Source organism: Macaca mulatta, chromosome 5 (genome assembly GCF_049350105.2).
Source record: "Macaca mulatta isolate MMU2019108-1 chromosome 5, T2T-MMU8v2.0, whole genome shotgun sequence".
In the NCBI taxonomy this organism is placed as follows: Eukaryota; Metazoa; Chordata; class Mammalia; order Primates; family Cercopithecidae; genus Macaca; species Macaca mulatta.
In genome coordinates, this window is record NC_133410.1 from 56,737,196 (window position 1) to 56,756,580 (window position 19,385).

The following is a 19,385-nucleotide window of genomic DNA, read 5'->3' on the forward strand; positions in this document are numbered from 1 at the left end:
CTTCTTCCTTCTTTCCCCTCCCTCCCCAGCCTTCCCCGCGAGCGGACGCGGCAGCGCCTCTGTCTCGCTTTTTCTTATTTTTTCCCCCCTTTCCCCTTTCTTTTTTTTTTTTTTTTTTCTTTTCTTTTCCCCCCTCCCCCCCTTTCACCATTTCCTCTCGGAGGCGCTTTCCCCGGGCAGGGGCAGAGCCGGTCTCACCCCCCCGCCTCTCCCCGGCCCCCGCCGCCCTATGGCTAGAGGGAGCCCCCTCCCCACCCAAGCTCGAGCGGCGGCGGCCTCAGGCCGGGGGTCATCATGGAACTAATTCGCTGACCGACCCAGCACCCGCAGCCGTGCGTCCCGCTCGAGCGCCAGCGCCGGCGCCCCCCGACCCGCTTCCCCCTCTTCTCCCTCCTCAATCGGCCCCGTAGTCCCGCGCGCACCGCCGCCGCGCGCCGATGAGAATGAGGTGGTAACGGGCCCCCGGATGACCCCGCGTCACCACTGTGAGGCCTACAGCTCAGCCGGGGAGGAGGAGGAGGAGGAAGAGGAGGAGAAGGTGAGGGGCGGGGGCGGGGGCGGGGGGCTCGACGCGTCTCCGCGGCCGGCTTACGCGCTGGGGCCTCGCTGCTGCCCCCGCGCTGCCCCATTGGCGGCGCCCGTGGCCGCGCGCTGCTCGCTGGAGACCCGCCCTCCTGCATCCCCCAGCCCGGGGAACCTCGGGGCAGCCCTCTTCGTCCTCTCCGGCCCAAACCGACCCGGCACCTGCCCAGTTGAAAACAGCGCTACTGTGTTCCTTTTCGGGCCAATTTTTCTGTCAGCGAGTAACTTTTTTTGTGGCAGCGGCAAATTAGCTACTCTGTAGTGCGTGTTGGAGGCTTTACGAGCCTGTGTTAATACACAAAGAAGGGGACACACCCCCACCCTCAGGTTGAACGATCCTGCTGGGACACCAGGAAGATTACTAACTTTGCACAGCGGAGTGAATGCCAAATGAATGGGGTGAACCTGCGGTGCTGTGAAATTCGGGGGAGGGCAACGTTACCCAGGGCTTGGTGCGGGTGGGTGGTGGGAATCCGGAGGAGGTGCGATTTGAGTTGTACCCTAAAGGCTCGATTAAATAACTGAAATTTGAAAGGAGGACAAAGAGGCCTCTGCTGGAGCTAGGAGGTTCCGTTACAGATCCTTTTGGCAGAAGTTGACATTTGGGTAGCAAAACAGTGGAATGTGTTTCGGGAGGTAGAATGGATTCAGACTTTGAAGGGGTTTGAACTAAAATATTTATGTTTTATTCTGTCAATGGCGAGCCACTCGACTTAGAGCAGCAGGGTGTTACGGTAATGACGTTAAATAACAACACTTGATGAGGCTGATTATCTGCCAGGCATTCTCCTAAACGGCTTGCAATTCATTTAATCCTCCCAAGGCTGGTAGTAGGAGCCTCATCTTAACAGATGAGGAAAACTGAGACGCCTCAAGATTAAGTAATTTTCTCCTTAGGCAACACGGCTAAAACCCGGTAACCAGAATTAAGCCTAACTCTATGCTGTGTGGTATGTGTCCTGAAAATGAGTTTGTTAACAGTGTTAGCTGCTTCTAGCTTTTCCAGGTCATTTGTGGCAGATGAAATAAAAAGGATTGGACAAATAGATTAAGAAATAATGGACGGAATAGATTTAGATTGGCTAGTCTGGGACCAGAGAATCTCCGAGAGATTCTGAGCCCCTGGACTAGAAATTTCTTGATACCGATGAAGGGCCGACTAAAGTTCAGGAAAGACGATCTGTAGTTACAGATAGTTTATGTGGTAATGTGACATCCTAGTAGGTTAGAATGGAACTTAGCATGTGTCTTGGTCAAAATTGGAAACTTGAGTGTGTCCGTGTTTTATGTTGATTGTGTAATACATTAAAAATGAAGAATATTCATCTTCCTGTGTATGTTTCTTCGTCTTTAAAATGGGCTTTATGGCTGAAATGGGGGTGTAGTAAGAAAAATAAAAATAAAAAACTCGAAAAAAAGGGCTTCCCACAATTTGATTAAATTGTGGGAAGGTTACATGAGTTAATATGGCATAGCGCTTTGAACAATAGGCCGTCAAGTAGTAAGCACTCAGTGCTTTTACTTGTTAAGCTCTTTACAAGTGAAGATATTAATTATTAGGCATATGCTCAACTCCGGAGATTAACATCAAATAATTCATTATTAGAAAAGGCAAGTCTACCAATAATCATCACAAAGCAACTAGATGTAAAAGTAGAATTATGTCCAAGTACAGATGTGGGAAGGCAGAGCACAACAGCACAAATCCGGAGAGTCTTACAGACTGATGGCTACTTTAGGAAGGGAAGTATGAACTAGAGGATATACCAAGTTGAAACAACAGTGTGTACAGCCATGGAGATTAGGAAAGAGCATATACTTGGAATCGCAAATACCTTTAATTCATTGTTTCCAGTGCATAAAGTCAAGGAGGGAATAGTAAAACTTCAGTTTCTTGTATGGCCACATTAATCCCTCCTTTCAGAAGGGGAACTAAGATTCAGAAGTCAGCACCAGTACAGGATTATTAATGGAATTAGTATGATAATGATGGCAAATACAGTAATAGATATTAGTGAAGTTGTTTATATTGTATACCCAGCACTGTGCAGCACTTTTCCTCAGAGGAGCAGGGGACCATGTATGTATATCTGTAATAGTTATGCTGTACAATAAGCCTTTTATAAACTATTGCCTCAGACATTAAGCTATTTGATAACCGTGGAGAAAGGAGAAGCAGCAGCAATTGAGAGAATGGAAGGAGAAATGTGAAGCTGGCATAAAGTTTGTGTGTGGAATATGCCAACCAAAATAGTCTTTTGTTATTTCCTGCTTTTCTAAAAAAGCTTGCAAAATTGGATATGACCAACGATAGACATACAGTAACAAAATAGAACTATATAGTTCTGTTTATTCAAACAGTAAAATTGTGTTTTAAATGTTTGCATTTTATTTCTTAGCAGAATTTATTAATCCAACTCAAAATGTGTTTTACACGTTAGAAAACAGGCTTGTGCACTGTCAGTAAAAGAAAACCCAAGCCCATGCTTTCTGTATCATAGTATGTCTTACTAGTCTTGTCTTTTGTTCTCTCTTTATATAGAACATACATTATGACCCTTTACTGCTAAATATTTCAGAATAATAGTAATACTTTCTTACAGAATCACAGCAAAATTTTCAATTTTGGTAAATTTAGCAATCGATACATTGACTTGTGTAATCTGTCCCAGTTATCTCATTTGACCCAATAATGACCTTTACACCATTTGTCTCCTTCCAGTACTGGATCCAATTGAAGGTCAGGTATTGCAGTTTCTTTTCAATTTTTTTTTTTTTTTTTTTTTTTTTTTTTTTTTTTTTGGAGACAGAGTGTCCCTCTGTTGTCCAGGTTGGAATTCAGTGGCGTAATCGGCTAAATGCAACCTCCACCTCCTGGGTTCAAGTGATTCTTCTGCCTCAGCCTACCGAGTGACTGGGGCCGCAGGCGTGCACCGCTACGCCTGGCTCATTTTTGCATTTTTAGTAGAGATGGGTCTTACCATGTTGGCCAGGCTGGTCTCCAACTCCTGGCCTCAAGTGATCTGCCTACCTTGGCCTCCCAAAGTGCTGGGAGTACAGGCATGAGCCACCCTGTGCAGCAATTTTTTGTGGCCTCATTTAATCTGCAACATCCCCAAAGGTATCCCCCATTGTTTTTGTCTTGCAATTATTTGTATCCCATTTTTATTTTATTTTATTTATTTATTTTTTTTTAGAGATTGGGTCTCACTTTGTTACCCAGGCTGGAGTGAGGTAGTGTAATCATAGCTGACTGCAGCCTCAAACTCCTGGGCTTATGTAATCCTCCCACCTGAGCCTCCTGGGTAGCTGAGACTACGGGCAGGCGTATGATATCATGCCTGGCTAATTTAAATTTTTTTTTTTTTTTTGGTAGAGATGGGTCTTGCTCTGTTGCCCAGGCTGGTCTCAGACTCCTGGCCCCGAGTGCTTCCCTCCTGCCTCACAAAGTTCTGGGATCACAAGCAGGTGCCACCATGCCCTGCTATCTGTCCCATTTTTAAAAGTTTAAGGAAATTATGCCTCTTTTTACTTTGTTAGCTTTCTCCAGAGTGAGCAAAGAGTGATTCTTTTGTTTTTTTCCTATTGATAATGTTGTATTGCATTGGTTTCTGAATCTTAAAACAAGCTTGCATTCCTGGAACAAATCCCACTTGGTTATGGTGTATAATTCTTTTTTTATATTGCTGGATTCAGTTTGCTAGTATTTTGTTGAGAAATTTTGCATTTATATTCAGAAGAAATACTAATCTAGTTTTCTAGTGATGTCTGTCTGGTTTTGGTAGCAGGGTAATAATAACTGGCTTCAAAGAATAAGTTGGGGAGAATTTGTAAAGAATTGTTATTAGTTTTTCTGAAAATGGTTGGTAGAATTAGCCAGTGAAGCCATCTGGGCATGGATTTTTCTTTGACAGTGCTTTAAAAAATTAACTGTTTAAATCTTTGGTTTTACAACTACTCAGCTTTTTCTTTCTTTCTTTTTCTGTTTTTGTTGGTTTTTTTTTTTTTTTTTTTTTGGAATAATCTCACCAGTGCAGCTTTTTACTTCTTAAGTTTTGGTATTTTGTATTTCTGGGAACTGGACCATTTCATCTAAATTTTCCAATTTAGTTGCACACAGTTGTTCATAAAATTCCTTTATAATTCTTTTTGTTTCTGAAAGGTAGGTAGTAATGTCTTTTTTTTAGTCTTGATTTTAGTACTTTGTCCTCTGTATTTTCGTGGTCAGTCCAGCTAGCTAAAGGTTTGTCCATTTTTATCTTTTCAAAGAATCAGCTTCTGGTTTCATTGACTTTTCACTGCTGTTTTTGTATTCTCTACTTCATTAATTTCCATTCTAATATTTAATATTTCCTTGCTTCTGTCTTGCTTTAGGAACAGTTTACTCTTCTTTTTCCATTATGTTAAAGTAGAAGATGAGGCTCTTGATTTGAGATACCTTTTTTTAGTAGAGGCATTTTCAGGTATTATTTCTAAGCACTGCTTTAATTGTATCTGATAAGTTTTGGTATGTTATGTCTTCATTTTCACCCATCTCAAAGTATTTTCTTATTTCCCATGTGACTCTAACCAGATACCTTTGTTTTTAAAAAAAAAAAAAAAAGTTGTTACAATATAAACATTTGAAAGTCATACTGAGGGCTTTAATTGTAGGCCATTGGAGAACAGGAATCCATTGAACCTGATTTATTTCTGTTTACATGATTCTACTTTATGTGTCTCTCTCTCTACCCATCTAAACCCTCTAAAAATAATCTTGAAATCTAGTGAAGAAACTTGAGTCACTAGTGACAGTCAGTTGTTGGGATAGCTTGTGAAGGCTGGTGGATCCATTTGGTTGTAGCTAATGGCGTGAAAGAATTATTAAAGTTCTATGGTTTTTAATAGGAGTTTGGAAGAAACCTTAGAACCTGTGAAGTCTAATCTTGACCCAAATAGCTGTTTCTTCTAAATATCTCTTGACAGATGGTCATCTAGTTTACATTCCATTTTTTTATATAGAGAAAGGTTTTCAACTGTGTTGCCCAGGCTGGTCTTGAACTACTGTGCTCCAGTGATCCTCCTGCCTTGGCCTCCCAAAGTGTTGAAATTACGGAAATCAGCCACAGCATCTGGCCTTCATTCCATTTCTAATGTTAATATTTCTATCTGCATTAGAAGAAATTATAGTGAGCTTGCTCACCAAATTGTTGAAGATCTGAGAAAGGTACCAAGGCAACAAAATTGGAATCTCAATATCTCAGCAGTATGCAACAGGGATGGAATATAACAAGATGACCTTTTTTCTTTTTTATAAAGAATATTTTGTTCTGAACAAGGATGTGTCAAAACAAAAAAGGAAGGTACCCAAACGCCACACACAATGGGTTAGGGCAGGTAGGGGTAAAGCTGGCTTAACAAGGAACCTAAGAAAGTCTCTTAACAGTTTTTGTTGACCGTAAATTATATCTGAACTGATACTGAGGTGTCTTCAAAAAAAAAAGCTAACAAGGGCCACGACTGGTGGCTCACACGTGTAATCCAAGCACTTTGGGAGGCCAAGGCAGGCCGATCACTTGAGGTCAGGAGTTCGAGACCAGCCTGGCCAACATAGTGAAGCCCGTCTCTACTAAAAATACAAAAATTAGCCATATGTGGTGGTGCATGCCTGTAACCCCAGCTATTCAGGAGGCTAAGGGAGGAGAATCACTTGAGCCTGGGAGGTGGAGGTTGCAGTGAACCGAGATTGTGCCACTGCACTCCAGCCTGGCCAACAGAATGAGACTCTTGTCTCAAAAAAAAAAAAAAAAAAAAAAAAAAAGGCCAATGATTTTAGATTGCATTTATGGTAAAACTAAAGCTAATTTAGAAGAGGCAAAATATCCTGAGGAGCTATCGAAGTTTTCAACTATGAAAAAGATGAATTGGTGTGCATGATAGCACTCTTTAAAGATTGGAAATACTGGTGTGAAAGAGATGAGATTTTGGTAGGTTAAAGTTCTGAACAAGGATGTATATAAAAAAAGAAAATGCCAGAACCCCACACACAGTGGGTTGTTGCAGGTGGGGGTAGAGTTTTTTTGGTTGTATGTTTTTGTTTTGGGCTCCAGTAGTTGGAACTGGAACAATTGGTTGGGTCTCTGTTTCATCAAAGTACTGTGCTGTGGACACAGTGAGTAATAAAAAAATGATATTGGCAGATGTGACTGCATAGAGATTTATTTCTTTAGAGACAGGGTCTCATTCTGTTGCTGGGGCTGGAGTGCAGTGGCATGATTTTGGCTCACTGCAACCTCAGCCTCCCAGGCTCAAGTCATTCTGCCACCTCAGCCTCCCACGTAGCTTGGACCACAGGCACACACCACCACGCCTGCCTAATTTTTGTATGTTTTATGGAGATGGAGTTTCACCACATTGCCCAGGCTGGCGTCAAACTCCGTGACTCAAGCAGTCTGCCCTCCGCAGCCTTCCAAAGTGCTAGGATTACAGGCCTGAGCCACTGCACCTGGCCAGGAATTTATAACATAGTTGGGGAGTTAGTAGAAAGCTGCTTTATGACATGATGAAAGAATCAAGAGTTTTTAGAAGAAATTACGTTTGAGATAGGTCTTTTTGGATTAGTATTAGTTCTTTTTCTGTTCTATTTACCCTTTGTTGTCTTAGTATGAAAATATTTTATGCTAATTATAGAAGATTTGCAAAAACTCAGGTGTTTAAAGACACAAAAATTAACAAAATCGTAATTGAGTTAACCAGAATTAGTCTCTAGTAAGTTGAGAAGCAAGTAGGTAGCATATGTGAAGTGGTACATAGGAAAGAGCTGGAGTTGGGATAGAATGTGGAAATTATAGAAGTGGTTTGCTATTTTTTGCTTTTCCAGATCTTTTATATTTTAAAAAATTGGAACTTTTTACATGTTAATTCTGGATATTTAAAAAAATTCTTAGAGCCCATGAATCTGAAGTATGTAATACAGGTATGTAGTTGAGAAAGTCACATTGTTAGTGAAATTTATAATGAAAACCAGCATTCTCCTATGCTAGGCCTTTCTCACCCTTTTCTTACTCCGCAGAGGTTAACTACTCCCAGCTCTTTCCTGCTTCTCCCGTTATTTAGCATCACATTTTCAAACAACTTGCTCTACTGCTGTGTTTTGACATTTCAGTTTGAGATATTTATGGATTTCCTACTATGAAATGTAAAGACGTGGCTTTTATTTTACCCTCTTCCAATATCCATAGTTATGTCTCCACATCCTCCCAATGTGATTTTATCATACTGTGATCTATCCAGTATTTTCATTATTATTGCTGTATAGATATTGTGATATATTATTTACTTTCTTAAACTCTTTTTTCTGAAGTTCATTACCTTTTTAGTTGCTTACCTTTCAACAAATCTAGCTGAGCCTTTTCACATTCTTTTTTGTTTTTTTTTTTTTTGAGATGGAGTTTTGCCCTGTCACCGGGCTGGAGTGCAGTGGTGCAATCTTGACTCATTGCACCCTCCGTCTCCTGGGTTCAGGCGATTTTCCTACCTCAGTCTTCCAAGTAGCTGGGATTACAGGAACCTGCCACCATGCCTGGCTAAGTTTTGTATTTTTAGTAGAGACGGGGTTTCACCATATTTGTCAGGCTGGTCTTGAACTCCTGACCTCGTGATCTGCCCATCTCCACCTCCCAAAGTGCTTAGGATTAACAGATGTGAGCCACCGTGCCCAGCCACCTTTTCACATTCTTTAGCAGTTTCTTAATCCAATTTTCTACACACAGTCAAACCTCAAGTCTGTAGTTTGCTGCTTTTTTTTTTTTTTTCCCCTAAACCTAGAAGCCTATGCAGTGGCTTACCCCTGTAACCCCAGTGCTTTGGGAGCCCAAGCAGGAGGATTGCTTGAGGATGGGCAACCTAGCAAAACTGCATCTCTACAAAAAAAAAAAAAAAAAAAAAAATTACCTGGGCTTGGTGGTGTGCATCTATAGTCCCAGCTATTTGGGAGGCTGAGGCGGGAGGATCACCTGAACGCAGGAGTTCAAGGCTGCGGTGAGCCACTATACCACTGCACTCTAACCTGGGCAACAGAGTGAGACTCTGTCTCCAAATACATATAAACATAAAACCTAGAGACATTTCCCTTGGACTCTGTGTTGTCTTGCACTGCTAAACTTACTATTTAGACATGCTGCTCATTTTAGAGTGCTAGTCATTGTACTGTGGAGCCTTGTAGGTGAGCACTGTTCAGTAGAACTTACTGCATTAATAGGAATGTTCCTTTTCTGCACTGTCCGATACAGTATCCACTAGCCACATGTGGTTACTGAAGTAAGGCTATTGTGACTGAAGAAATAAGTTTTTTTGTTTGTTTGTTTTTGAGACGGAGTCTCACCCTGTTGCCCAGACTGGAGTGCAATGGCGTGATCTCAGCTCACTGCAACCTCCGCCTCCCATGTTCAAAGGATTCTCCTGCCTCAGCCTCCCGAGTAGCTGGGATTACAGGCACCCGCCAGCATGCCCAGCTAATTTTTGTGTTTTCAGTAGTGACAGGGTTTCACCATGTTGGCCAGGCTGGTCTCCAATTCCTGACCTAGTGATCCACCTGCCTTGGCTTTCCAAAGTGCTGGGATTACAGGCATGAGCCACCACGCCTGGCCAGTTTTTAAATTTTATTCAGCTCATATTTAAATATCTACATGTGTAGCTGATGGATACGGAATTGGAAGCACAATTTAAGATGATTTCATACTGAAAAAGTGGGAATGAGTAGGATTTAATGTAATTGATATATTCTCTTTTTAATGAAGGAAAAATGTTAGTGGCCCTTGTCTGATTAGGTTTTTAAGAGGAATGTTTGAAATAATTCTAGGAATTCCTGGTGAAGAAGTCAGTGACAAAGTTTTGACAATTTGAAACATTAATAACATCTTTTGATCAAGGTCCAAAGGTTCTATCAATTACGTGGCCTTGTTTTTATTCTCTTTATAACTGAATTTCAGATTTAAAGTGTGGATGTTTTAGATAACTGATTATTTTGGTATTTTAATATGATATTTTAAAGAGCTGTAAAATCCTATACTGCCTCATAGCATTCTTATGTTGTTTTATGAGTTGCTTAATAAGTACTTTATATAATGCTACACTTACTCTGTAACTAATTTTAAAACATATTTGATTTTGTAGGTAGCTACATCAAGCTGGCTAGCAGGCAGATCCAAAGGATATCATGAAGTTTCCAGGGCCTTTGGAAAACCAGAGATTGTCTTTCCTGTTGGAAAAGGCAATCACTAGGGAAGCGCAGATGTGGAAAGTGAATGTGCGGAAAATGCCTTCAAATCAGGTAATGATTTAAGACCGATTAATTTTATTAGAAATAAGCATACCACTGCCATACATAATAGTATCTTGACACTGCATTGGAGGAATTTGTACCATTTAAGGATGTGCTATATTTGAGAGACATCTCCCTGTTTCTTTTTTGTGTAACAGGGTCTCACTCTGTCATCCAGTCTGGAGTGCTGTGGCATGATCTCAGCTCACTGCATCCCGCGCCTCCCTGGCTCAAGCGATCCTCTCACCTCAGCCTCCTGAGTAGCTGGGACTGCAGGCACATGCCACCATGCCTGGCTAATTTTTTGTATTTTTGGTAGAGATGGAGTTTCACCATGTTGCCCAGCCTAGTTTGGAAGTCCTGAGCTCAAGCAATCCACCAGCCTTGGCCTCTCAAAGTGCTGGGATTATAGGCGTGAGCCACCATGCCCAGCCTCTTCTTTTTTAAAAACTCCTGCTCCTACTGTAGCCGTTTCTTTCTGAAACAAGAGTTAACTGTTTTTGTTTGTTGACCTGTTTTGTTGTTATCTGAGTTACAGCTTTAGGAATATAGTTAAGTTCGTTTTCTTTCCTCATAATCTATACTAACAGTAGTAACCTTCTTTAGATACATAGTTTATAGTTAGCCAGAGGCTGAACATCTTCATACCATTGTCTTTAGTCAACCAAAAACCTACTCTTTCATCAGTAGCGATAAGGAGTTCATGTGAACTACTAAGGTAATACCAATGTTGGAAGCTTTTTAGAAGATAGCCAGCTGGCCTCTTAACTACTGTTGGCTGTATAGTTTTTCTTGTAGAAATTTTTATACTTCTATTATATATAATTATTTTTCACAAATAACTGTGAAGTTTATCCACTCCAAAAGTTCATTGTATAAGATGTCTTATATATCTTTTACTCTTAATATCTAACATGGTGCTTGGAAAATAGAATAGTGGTCAAATGTTCTTTTAATATGCATTAGTGAACGAATGGCAAATATGTAAGTTCCTCCTGTGTTGTTTTAGGCTATCCTTTGCTCATTGGTTTTGAAAGCATATATGCCTTTTTAATTCAATTCTAATTTTTCCAACTTATATCATTCTTTCCCACAAGCTGAAGAAATACATTCTTCATTTACTGTTACTTGTCATTTTGCAAACTGATTAGTTAACCGGAATGTGGAGTGTTTATACATACACTATCTCATTTAATATCTCATTTAATCCTTTGAAAAAGTAGGCAGTAGTCCCAATTTACTCAAGACTTTAATAGAATGATAGTAATAGAATGATAATTTGGGCTGGACGCAGTGGCTCTCGCCTGTAATCCCAGCACTTTGGGAGGCTGAGGTGGGCAGATCACCTGAGGTCAGGCATTCGAGACCAACCATGGTCAACATGGTGAAACCCTGTCTCTACTAAAAATACAAAAATTAGCTGGGTGTGGTGACTCATTCCTGTGACCCAGCTACTTGGAAGGCTGAGGCATGAGAATTGCTTGAACCCAGGAGGCAGAGGTTGCAGTGAGCCGAGATCGCACCACTGCACTCGAGCCTGGGTGACAGGGTGAGACTCCATCTCAAAAAAAAGTTATAATTTGATCCTTTTCCTAAGGTAGTCCTCTTCCTGTGATACTTTTTGTTGTTGTTGTTTTATATTTTTGTGTGCATGTGTGATTTTTAGATTAGTTGGGAATTCAAGTTATTTAGCAAATGTCTGGTGAGTATCTGCCATACTCTAGGCACTATTCTAGGCACTGGGGATACAACAGGAGAAAATAAATTCCTTCCCTTATGTTGTGACATTCTAGTGAGCCTCAAAGCTTTTTTATAGCTGCTTGTAGGACCATTCCTTTCCTCCTCCTGCTATGTCCTTGAGTCAGCATGTAACCAACAATAATATGTTTTTACAGCCTGGTCTTTGAAGATGATATTCTACCTAGATTGTAGTATATTGCTATATTACCAAATAATCTGACCTATTTCTTTCTTTCTTTCTTTTTTGGTGGAGAAGGAGTTTTTATCTTGTTGCCCAGGTTGGAGTGCAATGGCATGATCTTAGCTCACTGTAACCTCGGCCTCCTGGGCTCAAGTGATTCTCTTGCCTCAGCTTCCCAAGTAGCTGGGATTACAGGCACCCGCCACCACACCTGGCTAATTTTTGTATTTTTAGTAGGGACAGGGTTTCACCGTGTTGGCCAGACTGGTCTCGAACTCCTCACCTCAGGTAATCTGCCTGCCTCAGTAACCCAAAGTGCTGGGATTACAGGCGTGAGCAACCATGCCCAAATCTGGCCTATTTCTGTAGGTGATTTAACAAATACTGGTGTGGTAATACCAGAGAACAGAATAGTATCAGAACTTCTGAGAGAGACCCACTTCTTCAGGATTTGCCTTTAGTAATGCCAAGTAGAAGTCGTATTTAATACTTATAAAATTTGGGTAGCCTTGGTCTGGTGGGGATAGGAGATAAGAATAGGGGTAAAAGGCTATATAGGGGCTTGAGTTGCTTGCCAGGGTAACCCCCAGGGGACACTTCTCTATTCAATTTTTTTTTGTTGTTTTTTTGTTTTTTTTGAGACAGAGTCTTGCTCTGTCACCCAGGCTGGAGTGCACTGGCACCATCTCAGCTCACTGCAAGCTCCGCCTCCCGGGTTCACTCTGTTCACCTGCTGCAGCCTCCTGAGTAGCTGGGGCTACAGGCGCCCACCACAACGCCCGGCTAATTTTTTGTATTTTTTAGTAGAGACGGGTTTCACCGTCTTAGCCAGGATGGTCTTGATCTCCTGACCTCGTGATCCGCCCGCCTCGGCCTCCCAAAGTGCTGGGATTACAGGTGTAAGCCACCGCATTCAGCCACTTCTCTATTCTAGTTCTAACTCTTTTATTTTCTTCTAAGGGACTGGCTTTTTTTTTTTTTTTTACCTCCCTTTCCACTGTTGCTCTGACTTTTCTAATTTTGTTTTGAAGTGTTGGTAAAAATGGAAAAATAAGGTATTTTTAAGCTTTCTCTTATGCCTTTTTCCTCCAGTTTCCTTCTAACTTCCCCTGCCCCGACTATATTTTGAAGTCAGTCTCTCACATAATTCTTGTTTAATTTGCATCGCCTATCCCCTAATTTAGGACAGCGTGGTCAGGCAAGAATATTATATACCTATCACTCATCTTCTATGTGTTTCTGCCACATTCTGCTTCCCTTATGATAGCACAAAGTATTATAATTTTCTGGTGATCTGATTGTGAGGTTCCTTGAGGGGTATGGTTGTGTCATTTTTGTTTACTTGCATATAATAGACTGAAAGTAAGCATTTCAGTGAATGGTGTTTATCATTTCTTTATGATTCATTCAGGTACCTTACTGTGTTCTTGGCACTTGCAGACAACTTCTTTTATATTATGTAATTGTACTTTCAAGTTCATGATAATTTTGTTACATGAATTTGGGGAAAACATTGAAACTGGTCAAAGTGCACACACTTTCAGGTGTTCTCAATTTATTTTGCCAAAGTGCTTTTGATTTACAAAGATAAAACCCTGCCACAAATTGTTTATATACGGATGATTTTCAGTAGAATTTTAGAACTCCAAGGAATCTTACAAAACAGGTTGTTAACAACTTTTCTAGTCATTCTCATCTGGAGTTTGGTTTGCTGCTTCCTACTTCATCAAAGCCAAAAGCAAAAATTCGATTATTATTATTTTTTTTTTCTGAGACAGGGGCTCACTCTGTCGCCCAGGCTGGGGTGCAGTGGCTCCATCACAGTTCACTGCAGCCTCTCTTTCCCAGGCTCAAGTGATCCTCCCACCTCAGCCTCCCAAGTAGCTGAGATCACAGGCACGCACCACCACGCCTAATTTTTTTATTTGTGGAGAAGAAGGCTCACTGTGTTACCCAGGCTGGTTTCAAACTCCTGGGCTCAAGCAATTTTCCTGCCTTGGCCCCCTACAGTACTGGGATTACAATTGTGAGGCATGCCAAGAAATTTAATTTTTAAAAAAATGTTGAACGTCACAGGTGTAATGAGATGCTGTTGGAGCATAGGAAGGTACTTAGCCCAACTTGAATTATCAGGAAAAGTACCTGGTGGGGAATAACATCAAAATAGCTCTCAAGAGATACATAATAAAGCAGGTGAGATAGAGAAGGGAGCGCGTTCCAGGCAGAAGGAGCAATACGAACAAAGGAGCAGTGATGTAAAATAGCATAGCAGGGGCAAGGAAGGATCATAAATAGAAGTTACTGCTCTTAGAGCATGGAGTTTAAGACAAAGTGATGGAAGATGTTTGAGGTTAGAGAGGTAGGTCATAGATTTGTATGCCATGCTGGGGAATTGTACTTAATCTTTTAGGTAGTGGTGAACCTTTTAGAGTTTAAAGCGGGGGAGGTTGTATATTATAAGGAAGAGACTAGCAGCATGTGGAATATAATATATATGCAGAATATATATTAATAGCAGTCTATATTTTACCACGTTTGATCAATCCATTATAAATTCTCTTTAGGATTATTTGTTCAGCTACTGAATCCTTCTAATCCTATTTGGGCATTCCATATGAGAAACAGTTCACCTGATGAAATCAGGAAATACTGTTTTGGGCTTTCTCTTTTTCTCTTTCATTCTTTATTTTAGAGGAATAGGAGTGAAATGATAGAGGAATAGGAGTGAAATGAATTACTTAGGCACAGAACTTACTGTTTGTAATGCTGTCATGATAATATTACTGTTTAGTACATGTTTGAATTGATTTGAAAAAGTTACCTTAGACTCAATATTACTTCAGTTAAATTGAGTCTTCTTAAACTGTTATCTTTTGGGTTTTAAAAAAGTTACGGCTAGTTTTGTCTAGAGATGATAACATTGGCCATGTGGGAATTCTTTTCTTGGCCGTATTGTTAAATTTTAGTATGTGGTATATGGGCCACACATAGTGGCTCACACCTGTAATCCCAACACTTTGGGAGGCCAAGGCGGGAGGATTGCTTGAGTCTGGGAGTTCAAGACCAGCCTGGGTAACATAGTGAGACCTCGTCTCTGCAAAAAGTAAAATTAGGCCAGGCGCAGTGGCTCATGTCTGTAATCCCAGCACTTTGGGAGGCTGAGGCGGGCGAATCACTTGAGATCAGGGGTTCGAGACCAGCCTGGCCAACATGGCGAAACCCCATCTCTACTAAAAATATAAAAATTAGCCAGGCGTGATGGCACAAGCCTGTAATCCCAGCTACTTGGGAGGCTGAGGCAGGGAGAATTGCTAGAACCCAGGAGGCGGAGGCTATAGTGAGCTGAGATCGAGCCACTGCACTTTAGCCTGGGTGACAGAGCAAGACTGCGTCTCAAAAAAAAAAAAAAAAAAATTAACTGGGCATGGTGGCACGTACCTCTGGTCCTGGCTACTTGGGGGCGCTGAGGTGGGAGGATCACTTGGGCCTGGGAGGTTGAGGGTGCAGTGTGCCATGGTTGTGCCACTATACTCCAGCCTGGGTGACAGAGCAAGACCCTGTCTCAAAAAGATATATATATGGAATATTAAAGTTCAAAGTTATTGTCATGATTTCTTTCATGACTAATTGTTACAGTGTTTAAAATAACTATTCATGTATAATATTTTGTAAATTTGTTTTTCTGACATTGTTAGATAATTGGGTAGTTTAGAGGTAGGAAAGGAGAACTAATAAAATTGGAGTGCCATTTGCATTCTATATATGTGCTTTACATAAGTTATGTCATTTAGTTGTAACTATATGATAATCTCCATATAACTGTATTCTCTTTTTTTGTATATTACCTTTTGTGATTCTTCTTACAATTGTATGTTTCTGTTATTGTTTAATGCCAAACACCAAATAATGACATTGTTTAATGTAATCTGTCATTCAGGGATTTTTTTTTTCTCCCACATTGTATCTCTACCTGAAGGTTGGAGTTAATGGTGTTCTTGTTTTCATAGCTACTGTAAATCATTGTTCCTTTCATCTCCCTAAAGCCTCCCCAGTTTCATGAGTTTATAACATCACCTACGTCTCCTGGGAATTTATTCCCTTGTTGTTGATGTGTTTGGCTGGCTTACTTAACATTACTTTTCCTTATTTGTTGTGGCATTTTGGATAAAAGCTCATCTTGATAGGAATTTAATTTCTCTTGAATGCTTAACTCTTCATCCAGAAGTTCTGTGACTGGCTTTACTTGGTTCTCAGGGATTTTTATGAACCCTTAGTCCAGAAGTAGATTTTAAAGTAGCCTAGATACAAAATTACAGCTAGATATGAGGAATAACTTCTAGTGTTCCATACCATTGTAGGCTTACTCTGGTTAACTTAGGAAATATAAATGAACTATGATAACAGAATGATAGCCCATTTAAAAACTGAAATCAATAGTAATAAGTGAAAGTTACCAGGGGCAACAGATGAATTATACATTTAGAGATAATGAAAAAATACTGAACGGGAAATCAACCTGAAGTAAATGACTGTTTTGAAAGATTTCCACAAACACAAAACATCATTGTTGTTTTAATCTTCCTATATATTATTTGAGTATTCTCCTTATAGCTCTTTCAAACTGTTTGAAACTACAGTTTGAAAGAGCTATAAGGAGAATACTGAATGTTTCCGACATAAACAACTGGTTTTATTTTTTTAATGGTGACTCCAAAACTTAAGAGTAAAAGTTTTCTAATCACTACTAAAGTGTGTCCCTGCTAAAAATTAAGTCTATACTCAGTAGTAAAGCTTACAACAGCAATAAAACAATAATGTTTTGTGTTTGTGGAAATCTTTCGAAATAGTAATTTACTTCAGGTTAATTTCCTGTTCAATTTTTTCATCATCTCTAGATGTATAATTCATCTGTTGTCCCTGGTATCTTTCACTTATTACTATTGATTTTAGTTTTTTAAATGGGCTATCGTTTCCATTATCATAGTTCATTTATATTTCCTAAGATAAGTTAATGGCTATTTGCTGCGGGAGAAATTCACTATATTTTCTTAATCTTAAGAGTTGGGGGAACTTAACTCCAAAATTACTATCAGTTGATAATAGTGTTACTTAAACTTTAAAGTGTTATATTTTCTGAACACCTAAATTTAATTAAACTATGGATATTTGGTGAGATGATAGTGAAAATTTTAATATAGTAGGAGAATATTGGATGTTGATATTAAATGTGATAACCAATAAAGTTTTATTTTCATCTGTCTCAAGTCTGATAGATTGTGAATAACCTTAACATTTTTAAACATTTTTAAACATAAAAGTGAGGTAGTATTACCTCACTTTTTATGAGAGAGAATTCTAAACATACTCTTGATGATAGCTCAAACTTTGTCTTATGTTTTTAAAATTGTTTCCTTATAGAATGTTTCTCCATCCCAGAGAGATGAAGTAATTCAATGGCTGGCCAAACTCAAGTACCAATTCAACCTTTACCCAGAAACATTTGCTCTGGCTAGCAGTCTTTTGGACAGGTTTTTAGCTACCGTAAAGGTAAGTGTTTTAAGATAGACTTACATATAACCTCATTTGAGTGTACATATGCTAAACCAGAAGCTATTAGTAAACATTCTTTAAGGTAGAAAGAAGTGGAGAACTTTGCTGGAGAGTGATGTATGTACCCATAAGAAGACGTGGTGATGTGTTCTGCTATTGTTTATTTTAGTTTTATTTTTTGAGATAGTTTCACTTTGTTTCCCAGGCTGGAGTGTTTCTGCCTCCTGGGTTCAAGTGAGTTTTGTGCCTCAGCCTCCCACATAGTTGGGACTACAGACACGTGCCACCATGCCAGTCTAATTTTTGTATTTTTAGTAGAGACAGGGTTTTGCCATGTTGGCCAGGCTAGTCTTGAACTCCCGATGTTAAGTGATCAGCCTGCCTTGGTCTCCTAAAGTGCTGGGATTACAGGCATGAGCTACCGCTCCTAGCTTTCTACTAAAAAGCAGAAGTGTTTTTGGAAGTGTTTCTAATTGTATTCTGTAATTTTCTTTTTGTTACAAGTATTCATAACTTTTTAGCCTATGAAATTTTCTATCTCTTGATTTTAGCACAAACCATATAGCATCAGCTGAATATTTTATCATTTTCTAACATTGATGTACAGAGGTGGACAAGGAATCAGACTAAAGTATAAGCTTATTGCACGTTTTTCTCTGTCACTACTTATTGAATATCCATACTATGTGGCTTTCTGAAAAATGTGAAGTGCTTTCTTATGGGCATACTTTGGGATATAACAAAATGTCATAAAACAACCTTGGTATATTTTTGTTGAATGGCAGCATACAAATAATTAGGTTTTATATTGTCCCCATTGTTATGTCATTGGCTGTGTCAAGTTAGTAAGTAGGCCCTCAACATATTTAAAGTAGAAAATGAGCATGCATTTAATGGCAAGGCATGAAAGAGTAGCAAAGTATTTTAACTGTAGGCATTAGTATGCATAAGAATATGTAAACTGGGGGAACTGTCAATTAAAATGCTTTATTAGGTATACAAAATAGAAGCCAAAGAATTAAGGAGTGTAAGACTGAATAGCCGCTGAGTTTCAAACTTCTACTCTTAAGAGACTTACTAAACATGACAGGACCCAAAAAATAAGAAATATGAAAAAAATGAGATACTTAGCAGAATTCTTTAATTGTTCCAGAAATTTCCCCAACTTTGTTGCAAATGTTTAATAAACACAGCAAGAATCTCATGATAGAAACTACAACAATGTGTTCACTAATAGTTTTTGAAAAATATACTGTCCCAGAAAGGACACTAACCTTAAACTCATCTTTCTGTGGAATTATCTGTGAAAAGTAGGTTAGATGTAGTGGAGAAGGGAGGGAGGAGTGATGTGGACTTGTTGCTAAGATAAAAGTAGGCATTTTTCAGATATCCCAGATTGCAAGCAGCTTTAAAAAAATGTTTACATACACAGAAAATATATTTTTTAATTTGGGGAATATTATTAAAAACTTCTAAATCAGACTTTTTTTCTGCTGGATGGAAATGAGCTTTGGCTAACTGGCTTTGGTTGAACTTTGAGCAATGGAATTTATATTATTTTTGTAGAATATCATATGGCTAGGATTGTAATGTTAAAAGTTAGCCCTGGAGACACTTGATCTTGCAAGTGTACTTTCCTTGCTTTCATTACTGCTCTAAAGCTTTTCAATAAACTTCTTTCCTATTCTTAAAAAAGTTAGCTCTGATCTAAAAAGCAGTGACAGTCATATTAATTGAATTCCATAGCATTTTGTATATACCTGTCTCATCTGTATATCTCTGTTTTTAAAACAGTTATAAAAAGTTCAACCGTTTTTGAAAAATCAATAAAGTTGCTTTTTCCCTCTTCAAAATTTTAGGCTCATCCAAAATACTTGAGTTGTATTGCAATCAGCTGTTTTTTCCTAGCTGCCAAGACTGTTGAGGAAGATGAGGTAATAAATCCTTTCAAAATGTTTTTCTGTGAAAATTTCTCTCCATTAACTTGCTTCTTGTTTGCCAAAACAAAAATCGTAAATGAGTTTCTTTCTG

At 39.4% G+C, this 19,385-nt stretch overlaps 1 protein-coding gene across 2 annotated transcripts in view; it reads left to right on the forward strand.

Annotated features, from left to right (window-relative positions):
- Positions 1-27: 27 nt before the first annotated feature.
- Positions 28-19,385, forward strand: part of CCNI (cyclin I) — a 28,625-nt gene continuing 9,267 nt past the window's right edge. The window contains exons 1-4 of one of the 2 annotated variants that reach the window (NM_001195445.1): positions 383-538; positions 9,736-9,892; positions 17,223-17,351; positions 19,214-19,288. In NM_001195445.1, coding sequence (NP_001182374.1) covers positions 9,779-9,892; positions 17,223-17,351; positions 19,214-19,288 — 318 coding nt within the window. In that variant the 5' untranslated portion in view covers positions 383-538; positions 9,736-9,778. Of the gene's footprint in view, positions 539-9,735; positions 9,893-17,222; positions 17,352-19,213; positions 19,289-19,385 lie in introns of both variants that reach the window. The other variant, XM_015138439.3, reaches the window with a different exon arrangement.